Here is a 17,250-nt window from a genome sequence, read left to right as displayed (position 1 = left end):
TCCCGATCCTCCTCAGTCCCGGAGACTGAATCGGTGAAGCCCTCCCAGCCAGTTAAACCCAAGGAGCAGCGTGAGAAATCAAAGAAGAGCAGCTCTAAGCCCAAGGAACGCGCGGTGGTAGCCACCCCATCGCAACCTTCTAGCTCTGCGTCTGAGGACGCGGTGGAGATTCTGGCGTCCGCTGAGGACCTCGATCTCGCCGGTCCCTCAGACGCCGTGAATAGCAATAGCACTAGCACGGGTGCTCAATCGGAGGCAGCAGGTGACCCAGCGGCGTAATCTGCCGTCCCAGTCCCGGCACGCCTTTCTCAGCCATGGACAAAACCATCCTCCAGTGGAACTGCAGCGGTTTCTTCCACCATCTAGCTGAGCTCCGCCAACTTATCAGCCTTCACCCTTTCCTCTGCATTGCTCTGCAGGAAACTTGGTTTCCAGCAATGCGCACCCCCGCCCTCCGTGGCTATCTGGGTTATTATAAGAACCGAGCAGCTTATGAAAGGGTGTCTGGTGGCGTCTGCATCTATGTCCTTAACTCACTTCACAGCGAGTCTGTCCCTCTCCAAACAGCTTTAGAGGCTGTCGCTGTTCGGGTGTGGACGCCACAGGCTGTTACCGTCTGCAGTCTTTACCTTCCACCGGATGGTGATGTCGCGCAGCATGTCCTGGCTGCGCTGATAGCCCAATTGCCGCCACCTTTTTTATTACTGGGCGACTTTAACGCCCATAACCCTCTGTGGGGTGGGTCAGTGGCAACAGGTCGAGGCGCCACCGTTGAGCATTTATTGTCGCAGCTCGATCTCTCGATTTTGAATGATGGTGCCTCCACACACTTCAGTGTGGCGCATGGCACCTACTCCGCCATTGACCTTTCAATCTGTAGCCCTAGCCTCTTACCATCTGTCCACTGGAGTGTGCATGACGACCTGTGTGGTAGTGACCACTTTCCGATTTTTCTGTCACTACCACAGCGTCACTCTTCTGGGCGCCCTAGCAGATGGGCTATGAATAAGGCTGACTGGGACTTGTTCTCCTCCACTGCCGCTATTGAGCCTCTCTCAACTGGTGCCATTGATGTGGTGGTTACATCGGTCACCGCCGGCATCGTCACTGCCGCCGAGTCTGCCATTCCCCGTTCTTCTGGGTCCCCTCGGCGGAGGGCTGTGCCTTGGTGGTCGCCTGAGATCGCTGAAGCGATTAAGGATCGCCGGCGGGCACTCCAGCGTCACAAGCGACATCCCTCCATGGACCACCTTATCGCCTTTAAACGGCTGCGTGCGCGGGCCCGCCTCCTTATCCGCCAAGGCAAGAAGGAGTGCTGGGAGCGGTATGTGTCCACCATTGGACTCCATGTCACTCCATCGCAGGTCTGGGCCAAGATTCGACGGGTCTTCGGCTATCGGACCCCTGCCAGCGTCCCTGCGCTCTCACTGAATGGAGCAGTTTGTACTGACTCCGACGTCATTGCAAACCGCTTAGCAGAGCATTTTGCTATGAGTTCCGCTTCTGCGAATTACCCCCAGGCCTTCCGCTCCATTAAAGAGCGGATGGAACGTCGGAGCCTTTCTTTTCGCACCAACGCTTCTGAACCCTACAACGCTCCATTCAGTGAGTGGGAATTTCAGAGTGCCCTTGCCGCTTGCCCTGATACCGCTCCCGGGCCAGATCGCATCCACTGTCAGATGCTGAAACACCTTTCAGTGGACTGCAAGCGACGCCTCCTCGACCTTTACAACCGTCTCTGGGTCGAGGGTGAGTTTCCATCGCAATGGCGGGAAAGTATTGTCATCCCCATTTTGAAACCTGGAAAGAACCCTCTGGAGGTGGACAGCTACCGCCCCATTAGCCTCACCAACGTTCTTTGTAAGCTTCTCGAACGGATGGTGAGCCGGCGCTTAAATTGGGTACTGGAGTCTCGGGGCCTTCTGGCTCCGTCTCAGGGTGGGTTCCGGAAAGGCCGCTCCGCCGCCGACAATCTGGTGAGCCTGGAGTCGGCCATCCGTACTGCCTTTGCCCGCCGTCAGCACCTGGTCGCTGTCTTTTTCGACATGCGGAAGGCGTACGATACGACATGGCGTCATCACATCCTTTCTACGCTTCATGGATGGGGTCTTCGGGGCCCTCTGCCGATCTTTATCCGCAATTTCCTGTCGTATCGTACCTTCCGCGTGCAAGTCGCAGCCTCCTATAGTTCCACCCACGTCCAGGAGAACGGTGTGCCACAGGGTTCTGTTTTAAGTGTCTGTCTGTTTTTAATAGCCATTAACGGGCTCGCTGCGGCCGTGGGAAATTCTGTCTCTGCTTCCCTGTATGCTGACGACTTCTGCCTTTATTACAGCTCTACTGGCATTGCAGCTGTTGAACGTCAGCTACAGGGCGCTATCCGTACGGCGCAGTCTTGGGCTGTAGCGCATGGGTTTCAGTTTTCGGCAGCCAAGACCCGCGTTATGCATTTCTGCCGGCGCCGAACAGTCCATCCTGAGCCGCGGCTTTATCTTGCTGACGAACTCCTTGCTGTGGTGGAGACCCACAGGTTTTTGGGGGTGGTTTTCGATGCCCGGTTGACTTGGCTGCCTCATATCCGGCAGCTTAAACAGACGTGTTGGCGGCATCTCAACGCTGTGAGATGCTTGAGCCACACCCGCTGGGGCGCCGACCGCTCTACCCTGTTGCGGCTCTACCAGGCGTTAATCCAGTCCCGTCTGGATTATGGGAGCCTGGCTTATGGCTCAGCATCCCCATCTGCGTTACGGGTGCTGGACCCAATTCTCCACAGTGGGATACGCCTTGCCACTGGTGCTTTCCGCACCAGCCCTGTGGACAGTGTGCTAGTGGAGGCAGGTGTACCCCCACTGCGGTTCCGGCGCCAACGTTTGCTGGCCGCTTATGCTGCCCATGTTCTAAGTTTGCCCGGGCATCCAAATTATCGTGTCCTGTTCCCGCAGTCAGTCGTCCATCTGCCAGACCGTCGGCCCCGGTCGGGTTGTCCGATCGCCGTACGCGTCAAGGAGCTTCTCTGTGGGCTTGGGTTTTTCCCTGCTCCACCTCCTTTCCGGGCGCCTCTGCGTACACCCCCGTGGTGTGTTCCTCGCCCTTGCCTTCGGCTCGACTTGGCACAGGGCTCGAAGGACTCGGTCCCTCCAGAGGCCTTCCGCCGCCGCTTTTATTCCATCCTGGCCACGTATCAGGGCTCTGGAATTGTTTACACCGACGGTTCGATGGTTGCTGGTCGTGTCGGGTATGCGCTAACTCTAGGGGACCATTCCGAACAACGGTCCTTGGCGGCTGGCTGCAGCGTTTACACTGCTGAGCTAGTCGCCATCTTTAGAGCCCTAGAGTATATCCGCTCCTGCTCAGGTGAGTCCTTCGTTATCTGTAGCGATTCCCTGAGCGGTTTACGAGCTCTCGACCAGTGTTTTCCTCGTTCTCGTCTGGTGATGGCTATCCATGAGTCCCTGCATACTCTTGCGCGTTGCGGCCGCTCTGTGGTCTTTGTGTGGACCCCCGGTCATGTCGGTATCCCGGGCAATGAACATGTTGACCGCCTGGCGAAAGAGGCCACGAATAAACCATCTCTGGATGTTGGCCTCCCAGAGGCTGATTTGCGGGCAGTCCTCCGCCGAAAAGTTTTTGCGCTTTGGGACGCTGAATGGCGCGATCGGATTACACCCAATAAACTCCGTGCCATTAAGGAGACGACGACTGTGTGGCGGTCCTCCATGCGAGCCAACCGCAGGGACTCAGTCGTCCTTTGTCGGCTCCGCATTGGCCACTCCCGGCTAACACACAGTTATTTACTGCGCCAGGAGGACCCTCCTGTATGTCGCTGCGGGGCGGCTTTGACGGTGGCCCACATTCTGTTGGCCTGCCCCCTTTTAGCTGTGGTCAGGCAGACATTTGCGCTGCCTGATACGCTCCCTGCCGTTTTATCCGATGACCCTGTTATGGCTGCCTTAGTTTTACGTTTTATTCGGGCAGGGAGTTTTTATTCTTTCCTCTGAGTGTTTCTGTTTTATTTTATTTTTTCTTTTGATTCTGGCCTTTGGCCTATGATTTTACACTGATCTTTTAATGTGTTTCTAAGTGGTTGGCTTTTCCTTTTTTATTTCTATGGTCGGCCAACCACTGTCACACTCTGTGTGGTTTTAGTTCGTTTTGTCTTGTCCTTGTCTCCGTTTCTTTTGTTCTGTATCGTCTGTGTCTATTCTGTTCCTCGTTTTTATTCTCTGTGGATGTTCTTTGTCTTTGGAAAAAGGGACCGATGACCGTAGCAGTCTGGTCCCTTTCATCCCCCAAACCAACCAACCAACCTTTACCGGTCTCTCACACTTGATCAATATTCTAGGATGTGTTGTGCATGCATTATTTGTAAGTAATCTCCTATGTATACTTGCATTTCCCCAGTATTCTACCAATAAACTGAAGTTAATGAAGAAAAAAAACAAAGATAAGATTTTTTAGATTCCTTTTAACTCATCTTTATTATGTAACAGTCCTTGGAGGCAGAACTGACAAAACAAAGAAGTATGCACAGGTGGTGGAAGTTATTTAAATTCAGCAGATAGTGTTAAAATTTGGGATATTACTTACGTTCATTTTTTGGAACTCAGTACTGAATTGAAGCAGGTTTTTATTTAGCATTCCTGATATACATGTGAGCTTTGTATGCTGCTGCCAGTTACCTTTTCCATTCCAGCTTCTTTTTTACTGAATTGACGGTTTATGAGCTTTCATTGAAGTTCGCCCATATATTTATCTTACACTCCTGGAAATTGAAATAAGAACACCGTGAATTCATTGTCTCAGGAAGGGGAAACTTTATTGACACATTCCTGGGGTCAGATACATCACATGATCACACTGACAGAACCACAGGCACATAGACACAGGCAACAGAGCATGCACAATGTCGGCACTAGTACAGTATATATCCACCTTTCGCAGCAATGCAGGCTGCTATTCTCCCATGGAGACGATCGTAGAGATGCTGGATGTAGTCCTGTGGAACGGCTTGCCATGCCATTTCCACCTGGCGCCTCAGTTGGACCAGCGTTCGTGCTGGACGTGCAGACCGCGTGAGACGACGCTTCATCCAGTCCCAAACATGCTCAATGGGGGACAGATCCGGAGATCTTGCTGGCCAGGGTAGTTGACTTACACCTTCTAGAGCACGTTGGGTGGCACGGGATACATGCGGACATGCATTGTCCTGTTGGAACAGCAAGTTCCCTTGCCGGTCTAGGAATGGTAGAACGATGGGTTCGATGACGGTTTGGATGTACCGTGCACTATTCAGTGTCCCCTCGACGATCACCAGTGGTGTACGGCCAGTGTAGGAGATCGCTCCCCACACCATGATGCCGGGTGTTGGCCCTGTGTGCCTCGGTCGTATGCAGTCCTGATTGTGGCGCTCACCTGCACGGCGCCAAACACGCATACGACCATCATTGGCACCAAGGCAGAAGCGACTCTCATCGCTGAAGACGACACGTCTCCATTCGTCCCTCCATTCACGCCTGTCGCGACACCACTGGAGGCGGGCTGCACGATGTTGGGGCGTGAGCGGAAGACGGCCTAACGGTGTGTGGGACCGTAGCCCAGCTTCATGGAGACGGTTGCGAATGGTCCTCGCCGATACCCCAGGAGCAACAGTGTCCCTAATTTGCTGGGAAGTGGCGGTGCGGTCCCCTACGGCACTGCGTAGGATCCTACGGTCTTGGCGTGCATCCATGCGTCGCTGCGGTCCGGTCCCAGGTCGACGGGCACGTGCACCTTCCGCCGACCACTGGCGACAACATTGATGTACTGTGGAGACCTCACGCCCCACGTGTTGAGCAATTCGGCGGTACGTCCACCCGGCCTCCCGCATGCCCACTATACGCCCTCGCTCAAAGTCAGTCAACTGCACATACGGTTCACGTCCACGCTGTCGCGGCATGCTACCAGTGTTAAAGACTGCGATGGAGCTCCGTATGCCATGGCAAACTGGCTGACACTGACGGCGGCGGTGCACAAATGCTGCGCAGCTAGCGCCATTCGACGGCCAACACCGCGGTTCCTGGTGTGTCCGCTGTGCCGTGCGTGTGATCATTGCTTGTACAGCCCTCTCGCAGTGTCCGGAGCAAGTATGGTGGGTCTGACACACCGGTGTCAATGTGTTCTTTTTTCCATTTCCAGGAGTGTATTTTGAAGCTTCACTGTACAGGACTTACTGTGGCATTTTAGTCAGTTGCATGTCTGCACCAGTTGTTCATACACATACCCTGTAACAATTTCTGGTCAGAAGTGACTTCAGTTATGCCTCCAGGAGCATTTGTAATGTTGTTTCTTTCGCTGATAATGTGGAAATTGGTACTTAGTAGGGCAGGGCATACTGTGTGCAGCCCAGTGGCTGTTTAAATAAACCAGTTTTAAAGTGTGATGGATTACTAAGTTTCTGGTTCATCCATATGAAAGTCTTGTGTACAAGCTCAGATGTAGTTCATCTCCATAATAACACACAAGTAATAACACACAAGCATCCAGATTGTAAAGGCAGTGCAGTTCATGTTAGTGGTGAATGTTTCATAATGGGCCCCTGATATTTTTCAATGTTGATGATTGCGCCAAAGGCACCAATTTACTCAGTGGATGTTGCTCTGTTACAGAAATCACACATTTCAGAATTTATCTGGTGGTGTTATTTATTTATAAAGTAAAGTATATTAAAAATGGCATCAGTGTTGGTAACAGCTGCAGATCAGTGTCATCTCAGTTAAGGTTTTAGTGTAAGATGGGAGGGGAAACACTATCAGACTAGAGCCCAGATTATTAGAGAGAGAGAGGGGGGGGGGGGGGAGATATCAAGAAAATAGTCTTTTAGGAAGGGTCTAGCTTCTGTTACAAACATACGACTTTTGCATGAGAGACAAAGTATAGTGACCACTTCAAGCAGAGGAAGGTGGTCAGTGTAACCTGAGAGGTGTTGTGGAACAGAATGAATCTATAACTCTTGGCAGATTAAACTGCATTAGGGACTGGGCCTAAAATTAGGGTCCTTTACTAAAGAACCAAATGTAGTTGGTCTAAGGTACAGCTTGGTTCCTTTACCGAAAAACTGTGCTTATGTGGCGCAAGGCACACCTTGTCTCTTGGGAAGTTGTATTTATGACATGGTTTTGCATGTACAGTGCTGACACTCTTTTAATGATGTTAATTCTGTGAAGTTACAGTCAGTTAACTTATATTCAGAGCTTGTCTCCCTGGAGTTCTGCCTAATTTTTAAACAAATTGAATCACTTTAATTATTTTGATTCAGCATTTTTTGATAGTACTGTAAACTGCTGCTGAATGTTTATTGATTTTTGACGGACATTAACATCTAGACTTCCTTTTCATAACTTTCACTGGGTCATACTTGTTATTGTTTTTGTACCAAAGTAAATTGTTTTCTATAAATGTAAGCTACAAGACAAGGTTTGTGATGATCCCTATAACGTAGAAGTTTTTTTTTGGTTTGCCGTTATAATAAATGCTCTAATTCACGAGAGCTGAAATAAGGGAGTTCTGTAATTCTGTTACTCGCTTGTCCCATTACAGTAATCTTGTAATGTTGTTTCACACTTTAATTTCTCATAATGTTTCAGACATTTCAGGCATGGAGCAGTCAAGCTTAGTATGTCACATAGATCATAATTTACATTGATGATTGCTGTACTGATTACCCCTTCAATTTGGACTATGCACTTTCATTTATAGTTGAATTAACAGTATTGAAACTGCAGCTTTAGGGTATGGATATAATGTCTGTCATCATTCCCCCTTCTTTCTTTCCCCTCTGTCAACTTCAGCAATGCTGGCATTGAGTTGGATTTTGTATTAATATGACTTGTCTTTATCTTGTAAACTATTTGTAGAACACAGTGAACTGTTCTCAAATAAAGTTAAGCCTGTTATCAGTTTGGCGTGTTTGTCAGGTAGTGGTATGAAGTGATACAACAATATTTTCTCTAATAAATGACAACCTTTCCTTATGTACTATACCATTTTACTTTGCTCAGGGAAGGCCTTGATGTTCATCACTCTGCGTGACGGGTCTGGCTTTCTACAGTGTGTTCTGAATGACCTGTTGTGTCAGACATATGAGGCTGTTGTCTTGACTACAGAGTCATCAGTCCAGTTATTTGGAACAGTCAAGAAGGTTCCTGAGGGTAAAACGGTGAGTTAAACATCCAGTGTTGTATGTTAACAAACTTAATAATAAAAACTCATCATTTATTGATTTACCAATCGTTTGACTACTACAGACTTACTTGCTACAAATAATATTTAGTCGTGCTCTGTTTCCACCTAATCCGGCTACCTATAAGGAATATTTTGTATGTAGACTGCTAGGTGGGGCAATGTTAGACCTGCAACTTGCCAATGTCCACTTTGTTCCTTCACAGCAAAGACAACACATATACAGTGAATGTAAAAATTAATCAGTCATTTAAAATTTCTGCAGATAAGTTATTGCAGTGACAACTGCGAAGATGTGTTAAAATTGCCTTTGTGATGATAACCAACCATTTGCTTTTTCTCAGAAATATAATAGTGGTATGGTGAAATCAACAAGCCTCATACAATTCGTCTCAGTACAGAAGTGAGTCAGTGAAGATGTAATGAATGCCAGAATACTGCATACCATTTTAAATTCCACTCACATGTTTTTATAAAAGTGAGCACAGAAGATAGCCAATACTAGGATTCTGCAGTCGATGGATGGCGTGCAATTTTTGTAAGCCAAGGAATTATCTACATAGTTATTCCATAATTACATGGTGAGAACTGAATTTCATGGAAAGCTGAGTTCAGTTGGATTCAGAAATTTGACAAAGGACGTGAAAGAATCAAGTGTGTCCTGGTGGCCCTCTGGAGATTTTAAATAAAGCCACATTGTAACATGTGGAAGAAATTGTCTGTGAAGATCATTCAGTAACAGTCAAACTTGCATGTACTCTAGGTAAATTGTTCTCACAAAACTGGGTACATAAGTGGCTGAATTTTCATAAAGTTTTTACACTGAATCAAAGTAATTCTACATGGAATGGAAGTATCCTTCGTCCACAGAAAAAGAAAAAAAAAAAAAAAACAATCTAGGATGTCATGTTGCTGAAGTTCCAGTTTCATGGTGTTACTGTTAATGCTGCAACCTGCTGTTCTGCTCTTAGGCATCTAATGTAGGCCATATCCTTCCAGCAACTGCCCCCACCCCACCTTCACCTCTTCAACGATGTTAGGAGTCACCAGAAACGACATGTGGTTTGGATCCCACATTAAACTGTACGTTCCTTTTTCTTCGTTGGATAGCTGGGGTATGTTAGGGACACACAGGTAGCAGAAGTAGTGTCCTATTCACAGACTTGCATCAGGCCCCTGAGCCACATGAAATTATTATTATGGCATTACCACACTGTATGAGACTCCTTCCTGGGTTTTAATCAGAATTTTCTCCCTCTCCAGTTACTTCATGTTTCATTTGGTGCATCCCACAGTACCCTCCATACACAGAAGAATGAAGTCCCACAGAGAATTGTGCTGAGTGTGACCCATTTTCTGATAGCAGTCACTGGAATCAGAGATGTTTCGACACCTATGGTCTCATTGTTCCTGTAAGTCATAACTTCTGTATTTACTACAATTATTCAAGCATGACATGCTGGACACTAGCTACTGTGCACCATCACCAATATCTCATCTGTCTCTTCATTGACTAAAAGAACATGTATAACAACTTAGACCGAGCGAGGTGGCGCAGTGGTTAGACACTGGACTCTCATTCGGGAGGACGATGGTTCAATCCCGCGTCCGGCCATCCTGATTTAGGTTTTCCGTGATTTCCCTAAATCACTCCAGGCAAATGCTGGGATGGTTCCTTTAAAAGGGCACGGCCGACTTCCTTCCCCGCCCTTCCCTAATCCGATGATACCGATGACCTCACTGTCTGGTCTCCTTCCTCAAAACCAACCAACCAACTATAGCAACTCATGACATGGTTACCTTATGACATTACCTAGTCGGACCTTGTTGTCTAGCAGTACAGTACATGACTGGAAACCGAAAGAATCCCATTCTGTGACTTCAGCACTCTGCCTTCTTTTGCCTTCTTGTACAGTAACTAGAGAGCTGCTGGTCAGATTCAGAAGCTGATTTCCCATCACAAGACAAGCCCTAGAGAACCTCTGGCTGTTTTGAGGCAGGTCACCTCCATTGCAATACTATATTTTACAACTTATCATTGTTTTTATTATTATTATTCTTTCCTTTCTCAGACGTTATGTCTGGTTAAAAATGGAAAGTGACCTTCATCAACCGTGACTTCCTTTTAACTCTATGCTATATGTTACATTGCATTTAGGAACTTTCGGTAATTGATATGTATCAATAATAACAGATTTCTGTAGTTGTATATATACGTTTGGATGTAGCTGTATTGCGTTAATGTACTGGTGGATATTGTGTGGTATGACTCCTGTAGTTGATAGTATAATTGGTATAATGTCAACTTTGTTCTGATGCCACATGTCCTTGACTTCCTCAGCCAGCTGGATGTATTTTTCGATTTTTTCTCCTGTTTTCTTCTGTATATTTGTTGTATTGGGTATGGATATTTCTATTAGTTGTGTTAATTTCTTCTTTTTATTGGTGAGTATGATGTCAGGTTTGTTATGTGGTGTTGTTTTATCTGTTATAATGGTTCTGTTCCGGTATAATTTGTATTCATCATTTTCCAGTACATTTTGTGGTGCATACTTGTATGTAGGAATGTGTTGTTTTATTAGTTTATGTTGTATGGCAAGTTGTTGATGTATTATTTTTACTACATTGTCATGTCTTCTGGGGTATTCTGTATTTGCTAGTATTGTACGTCCGCTTGTGATCTACTGTTTCTATTTGTTGTTTGCAAAGTGTGCATTTATCTGTTGTGGTATTGGGATCTTTAATAATATGCTTGCTGTAATATCTGGTGTTTATTGTTTGATCCTGTATTGCAATCATGAATCCTTCCGTCTCACTGTATATACTGCCTTTTCATAACCATGTGTTGGATGCGTCTTGATCGATGTGTGGCTGTGTTAGATGATACGGGTGCTTGCCATGTAGTGTTTTCTTTTTCCGATTTACTTTCTTCGTATCTGTTGATGTTATGTGATCTAAAGGGTTGTAGAAGTGGTTATGAAATTGCAGTGGTGTAGCCAGTGTATTTATATGAGTAATTGCTTAGTGTATTTTGCTGGTTTCTGCTCGTCCTATCCCCCCTGCGGGTCCGGGGTAAGAATAGGCCCGAGGTATTCCTGCCTGTCGTACGAGGCGACTAAAAGGAGTTTCAACTGTTTCGGCCTTCCATGTGATGGTCCCCCTTGGGGTTTGACCTCCATTTTTCTAAATTTCTACAGAAGTACGAGCCTTTTGGGGAAGGACACCTTACATGGTGTACCACTGGTCCTAAGTGCACTCAGACCTTGGCACTCAGCATTGCACCGGCGTTGTAACCATACCCACTATTACTCAAATTGGGCCTAAACGCCTTTTGGGTTGTCCCAGTTACGCCCATAGTGCGTCTCCATCTGCACCAGCGATCATGATGGACTTTCCATGGCACCAGAAATCCAGCACGGTAGCCAGCCCGTTGTGGTGGGGTCGTCATGTACCCTCTAGGTTGTAGCCCCCTGACAACACAGGGATCGTACTGCCGATACCTGAGCTGCACCCTCCCCACGTCAGCCAAGGAGTAGATGCCCGTCTCCTTGGGGCATCAGGACTCCCGGCAATGGTCATCCTGCCAGGTGGCCCTTGCTGCGGCTGGGTGGCGCCCGTGGGGAGAGCCCCTGGTCGGAGTGGGTGGTATCGGGGCGGACGTTTCGCAGATGAAACGTCACCACGTATCGGGTCGCTCTGCGGCCGAGTCTTTTAAAAGAAAAAGTACCGTTTCTGGATCTGGTTCTCCTGCCCCTTCCCCCTTGGCCACTCCATGGGAGGAGGGACAGGCCCGCCGGCTTGGAGCGAAGTACTTCCCCCGCTATTTGGTCTGTTCTCGAACCGATGGGGGGACATTCGCCACCTCCAAGCCCATGTTCTTTGTTCAGCACATTGAGGACATCTTCGGGTAAATCGAGGCTCTCAGCAAGATGCGTTCAGGGTCCGTACTTATCAAGACCACGTCCGCCACACAGTCGGCGGCGCTCCAGGCGTGCGACCGCCTAGGGGACATCCCAGTCTCCATTGTCCCACATCTGGCACTCAATAGGACGCAGGGGGTTATTTTTCATCGTGACCTCCTGCTACAATCTGATGAGGAGCTCAGGGCCAACCTGGAGCGCCGAGGCGTGCATTTCGTCCGGCGAGTCCAGCGCGGCCCCAAAGACCGTCGCATCGACACTGGGGCCTTTATCCTCGCCTTCGAGGGGGACGTTCTCCCGGAGAAGGTAAAGGTAATGTGCTACCGGTGTGACGTGCGACCCTACGTTCCGCCTCCTATGCGCTGTTTTCAGTGTTTGCGCTTTGGGCACATGTCGTCACGGTGTGAGGCTGAGCCCCTCTGTGGCGATTGTGGCCGTCCTGTTCGTGAGGAACATACATGCACCCCACCACCTCGGTGCGTTAATTGTCCTGGCGTCCACTCGCCTAGATCCTCAGACTGCCCCGCATATCAGAAGGAGAAGAAGATACAAGAAATCAAAACTTTGGATCGGCTGTCTTATTCTGAGGCCAGGAAGAAGTACGACCGCCTCCATCCCGTGCCATTGACCACTTCATTTGCCTCAGTTGTGTCCACTCCTTCCGCAGTATCCTCACCCCTCTCCTGTCCCCCCTCCGCCTCCTCCGCCCATCAGGGGGCTCTGCCTCCGCCTCCCAAATCCCTCCCTTCCAAATCCTCCTCCCCCGTGGCCCCCACCCCCTCTGCCCCAGGGGCCATCCTTCTTCCTCCTTCTCCCCACACGCCACCTGAGAAGCGATCCTCTTCTCAGGTGTCCATCGGGGACACGTTCCGGACCCCGGCTTCCGAGGTCCGGCGTTCCAAAACGGACCCCGTGCGTGAGGACCTTCTTCGGGTCCAGCCCACCATCCCTGTGCCTCCTCGGCCTTCCAAGAAGGCCTCCAAGAAGAAATCTCTATCCCCCTCTCCACCCCGGCGCGTTTCGACTGACGCTCCATCCGTGAGTCGCCGCTCCCGGCCGTCCTCAGTTTCGCCGGGACGCTCTGCTGCCAGGCGCTCAGCTGGCCTTTCGTCGGCAAATGATGCTGCCCCTCCTACACAACCAGGGACAGCGGCCGCAGCTGGCGACCAGTCGATGGAACCGGATCCGCCTCCCGTCGGTTGTAGCGTTGTTCCCTCGCAACCTGGCCCTCCGCGGCCGTCGAGGTGACCAGCTCTTCCCCCGTCTCGTTCCCCCAACTTTTTGACTAGCGATGGCGTTGTTTCATTGGAACATAAGAGGTATTCGATCTCATCGGGAGGAATTACAACTGCTCCTCCGCCTGCACTGTCCGCTCGTCCTTGGACTCCAGGAAACAAAGTTGCGCCCGACTGACCGTATTGCCTTTACCCACTATACCTTGGAGCGGTATGACCTTACCCCTGTGGACGGTGTCCCAGCTCATGGTGGGGTCATGTTGCTCATTCGGGACGATGTCTATTACCGTCCCATCCCATTGACCACCCCACTCCAAGCAATAGCTGTCCGCATTACTCTTTCTGCTTTTACTTTTTCAGTTTGTACCATCTACACTCCGCCGTCGTCTGCCGTTAGTCGGGCTGACATGATGCACCTGATCGTTCAGCTTCCCCCGCCGTTTTTATTGTTTGGCGACTTCAATGCCCATCATCCCCTTTGGGGCTCTCCTGCATCCTGTCCAAGAGGCTCACTCTTGGCAGATGTCTTCAACCATCTCAATCTTGTCTGCCTCAATACCGGCACCCCGACTTTCCTCTCGGACTCCACTCATACCTTCTCCCACTTGGACCTCTCGATATGTTCTACCACTCTTGCCCGTCGGTTGGAGTGGTATGTCCTTTCTGACACCTATTCGAGCGACCACTTCCCCTGTGTCGTTCGTCTCCTGCACCACACCCCATCCCCACGTCCTTCGAGCTGGAACATACTGAAAGCTGACTGGGGACTTTACTCATCCCTGGCGACCTTTCCGGACCACGATTTTCCCAGTTGTGACAGTCAGGTCGAATACCTCACGGCTGTTATCATCCATGCTGCCGAACGTTCCATTCCTCGTACTACTTCTTCACGTCGCGTTTCCGTCCCCTGGTGGAACGAGGCTTGTAGGGACGCTATCCGTGCTCGACGACGTGCTTTACGCACCTTTCGCCGCCATCCTACGTTGGCGAATTGTATTGAATACAAACGACTCCGAGCGCAATGCCGTAGAGTCATCAAAGACAGCAAAAAAGCTTGTTGGGCCTCTTTCACCGGCTCCTTTAACAGTTTTACTCCATCTTCCATCGTTTGGGGTAGCCTGCGCCGGCTGTCGGGTATTAAGGCCCACTCCTCGGTACCTGGCCTGACCTCAGGTAATGCGGTCCTTGTTGATCCGGTGGCTGTCGCCAACGCCTTTGGCCGCTTTTTCGAGGAGGTTTCAAGCTCCGCCCATTACCATCCTGCCTTCCTTCCCAGGAAAGAGGCAGAAGAGGCTCGGCGACCTTCCTTCCACTCGCTGAATCTGGAAACCTATAATGCCCCCTTTACTATGCGGGAACTCGAACGTGCGCTTGCACTGTCCCGGTCCTCTGCTCCGGGGCCGGATGCCATTCACGTTCAGATGCTGGCACACCTTTCTCCGGCGGGCAAAAGCTTCCTTCTCCGTACCTACAATCGCGTCTGGACCCTAAGGTCAGGTCCCCATGCGTTGGCATGACGCCGTTGTTGTTCCTATACCCAAACCCGGGAAGGATAGACACCTTCCTTCTAGTTACCGCCCCATTTCTCTTACAAGCTGTGTCTGTAAGGTGATGGAGCGCATGGTTAATGCTCGGTTAGTCTGGATTCTTGAATCTCGACGGCTACTTACTAATGTCCAATGCGGCTTTCGTCGCCGCCGCTCCGCTGTTGACCACCTCGTGACCTTGTCGACATTCATCATGAACAACTTTTTGCGAAGGCGCCAAACGGTAGCCGTGTTCTTCGACTTGGAGAAGGCTTATGACACCTGTTGGAGAGGAGGTATCCTCCGCACTATGCACAGGTGGGGCCTACGCGGTCGCCTGCCCCTGTTTATTGATTCCTTTTTAACGGATCGAAAGTTTAGGGTACGTGTGGGCTCCGTATTGTCCGACGTCTTCCTCCAGGAGAACGGAGTGCCTCAGGGCTCCGTCTTGAGCGTAGCCCTTTTTGCCATCGCGATCAATCCCATTATGGATTGCATTCCACCTAATGTCTCGGGCTCTCTCTTTGTCGATGACTTCGCGATTTACTGCAGTGCCCAGAGAACATGCCTCCTGGAGCGCTGCCTTCAGCGTTGTCTAGACAGCCTCTACTCATGGAGCGTGGCAAATGGCTTCCGGTTCTCTGAAGAAAAGACGGTTTGTATCAACTTTTGGCGATATAAAGCGTTCCTTCCGCCATCCTTACATCTCGGTCCCGTTGTTCTCCCATTCGTGGACACAACTAAGTTTCTAGGGCTCACGTTGGACGGGAAACTGTGTTGGTCTCCACACGTCTCTTATTTGGCGGCCCGTTGTACACGTTCCCTTAATGTCCTCAGAGTTCTTAGCGGTTCATCTTGGGGAGCGGATCGCACTGTCCTGCTTCGCTTGTATCGGTCCATAGTCCGATCGAAGCTGGATTATGGGAGCTTCGTCTACTCGTCCGCTCGGCCGTCCCTCTTACGCCGGCTCAACTCCATCCACCATCGGGGGTTACGTCTTGCGACTGGAGCCTTCTACACTAGTCCTGTCGAGAGTCTTTATGCTGAAGCTGCCGAGTTACCGTTGACCTACCGGCGCGACGTACTGCTGTGTCGGTATGCCTGCCGGCTGTCGTCTATGCCCGACCACCCCTCTTAAAAGTCCTTCTTCGCCGATTCTCTCGACCGTCAGTACGGGTTGTATGTGTCTGCCCTGCTGCCCCCCGGAGTCCGCTTCCGTCGCCTGCTTCGACAATTGGATTTTGCCCTCCCTACCACCTTCAGAGAGGGTGAGAGCCCGACACCACCTTGGCTCCAGGCTCCGGTTCATATTTATCTCGACCTCAGCTCACTCCCGAAGGATGGTACTCCGGCTGCAATGTATTGCTCACGGTTTGCCGAACTTCGTGCTCGACTTGCCGGTCACACCTTTATTTACACCGATGGCTCCAAAACTGACGATGGTGTCGACTGTGCCTTTGTCGTCGAGGCCGCCACATTTAAATACAGGCTCCTCGACCAATGTTCCAGCTTTACGGCCGAGCTTTTTGCTCTCCATCAGGCCGTTCAGTATGCCCGCCGCCACCACCATTCATCATATGTACTCTGCTCTGACTCACTCAGTGCTCTTCAGAGCCTTGGAGCTCCCTATCCGGTCCATCCCTTGATACAACGGATACAGCAGTCCCTCCATTCTTTGGCTGATAACGGTGGTTCTGTCAGCTTTCTGTGGGTTCCCGGACATGTGGGAGTGCCTGGGAATGAGGCTGCGGATGCTGCAGCCAAGGCTGCAGTCCTCCTGCCTCGGAGAGCCTCCCATTGTGTCCCGTCATCCGACGTTCGTGGGGATGTCTATAAGAGGCTTGTGTCGTTGTGGTGGGATGCTTGGTCATCCCTCCAAGGAAACAAGCTCCGGGCAGTAAAACCGCTACCAACTGCTTGGACAACATCCTCCCGACCATCTCGGCGCGAGGAGGTCCTTCTGACCAGGTTGCGGATTGGGCATTGCCGGTTTAGCCACCGCTACCTGCTCTCCGGTGACCCAGCCCCGCAGTGCCCTTGTGGTCAGGCATTAACAGTGCGCCATGTTTTATTGTCGTGTCCCCGTTTTAGTCAATTTCGTGTTGTCCTGTCCCTGCCATCTACTTTACCGGATGTTTTAGCTGATGACGCTCGAGCAGCTGCTCGTATTCTGCGTTTTATAACTTTAACTGGCTTGTCCAAGGACATTTAATCTTTTTACTTATTTTGTCTGCATCTTTGTCGGGTCCTTCTGGTGTCCCCTCCATCCCCTTGAGTTTTACCAGATTCCATGTGCTCAAACAACAGTGACTGGGCGCTAATGACCTCAGCAGTTGAGCGCCCTTAAACCCA

General features: G+C 50.2%; 1 protein-coding gene across 3 annotated transcripts in view; it reads left to right on the top strand.

Annotated features, from left to right (window-relative positions):
• LOC126094663 (asparagine--tRNA ligase, cytoplasmic) overlaps window positions 1-17,250 on the top strand; it is a 57,769-nt gene that overhangs the window by 5,603 nt on the left and 34,916 nt on the right. For all 3 annotated transcript variants that reach the window (XM_049909170.1, XM_049909171.1, XM_049909172.1), the window contains exon 5: window positions 8,037-8,194. In XM_049909170.1, coding sequence (XP_049765127.1) covers window positions 8,037-8,194 — 158 coding nt within the window. The remainder of the gene's footprint in view (window positions 1-8,036; window positions 8,195-17,250) is intronic.

This window comes from Schistocerca cancellata, chromosome 8 (genome assembly GCF_023864275.1).
Source record: "Schistocerca cancellata isolate TAMUIC-IGC-003103 chromosome 8, iqSchCanc2.1, whole genome shotgun sequence".
NCBI lineage: Eukaryota > Metazoa > Arthropoda > Insecta > Orthoptera > Acrididae > Schistocerca > Schistocerca cancellata.
This window is presented reverse-complemented; position numbering and strand designations above follow the sequence as displayed.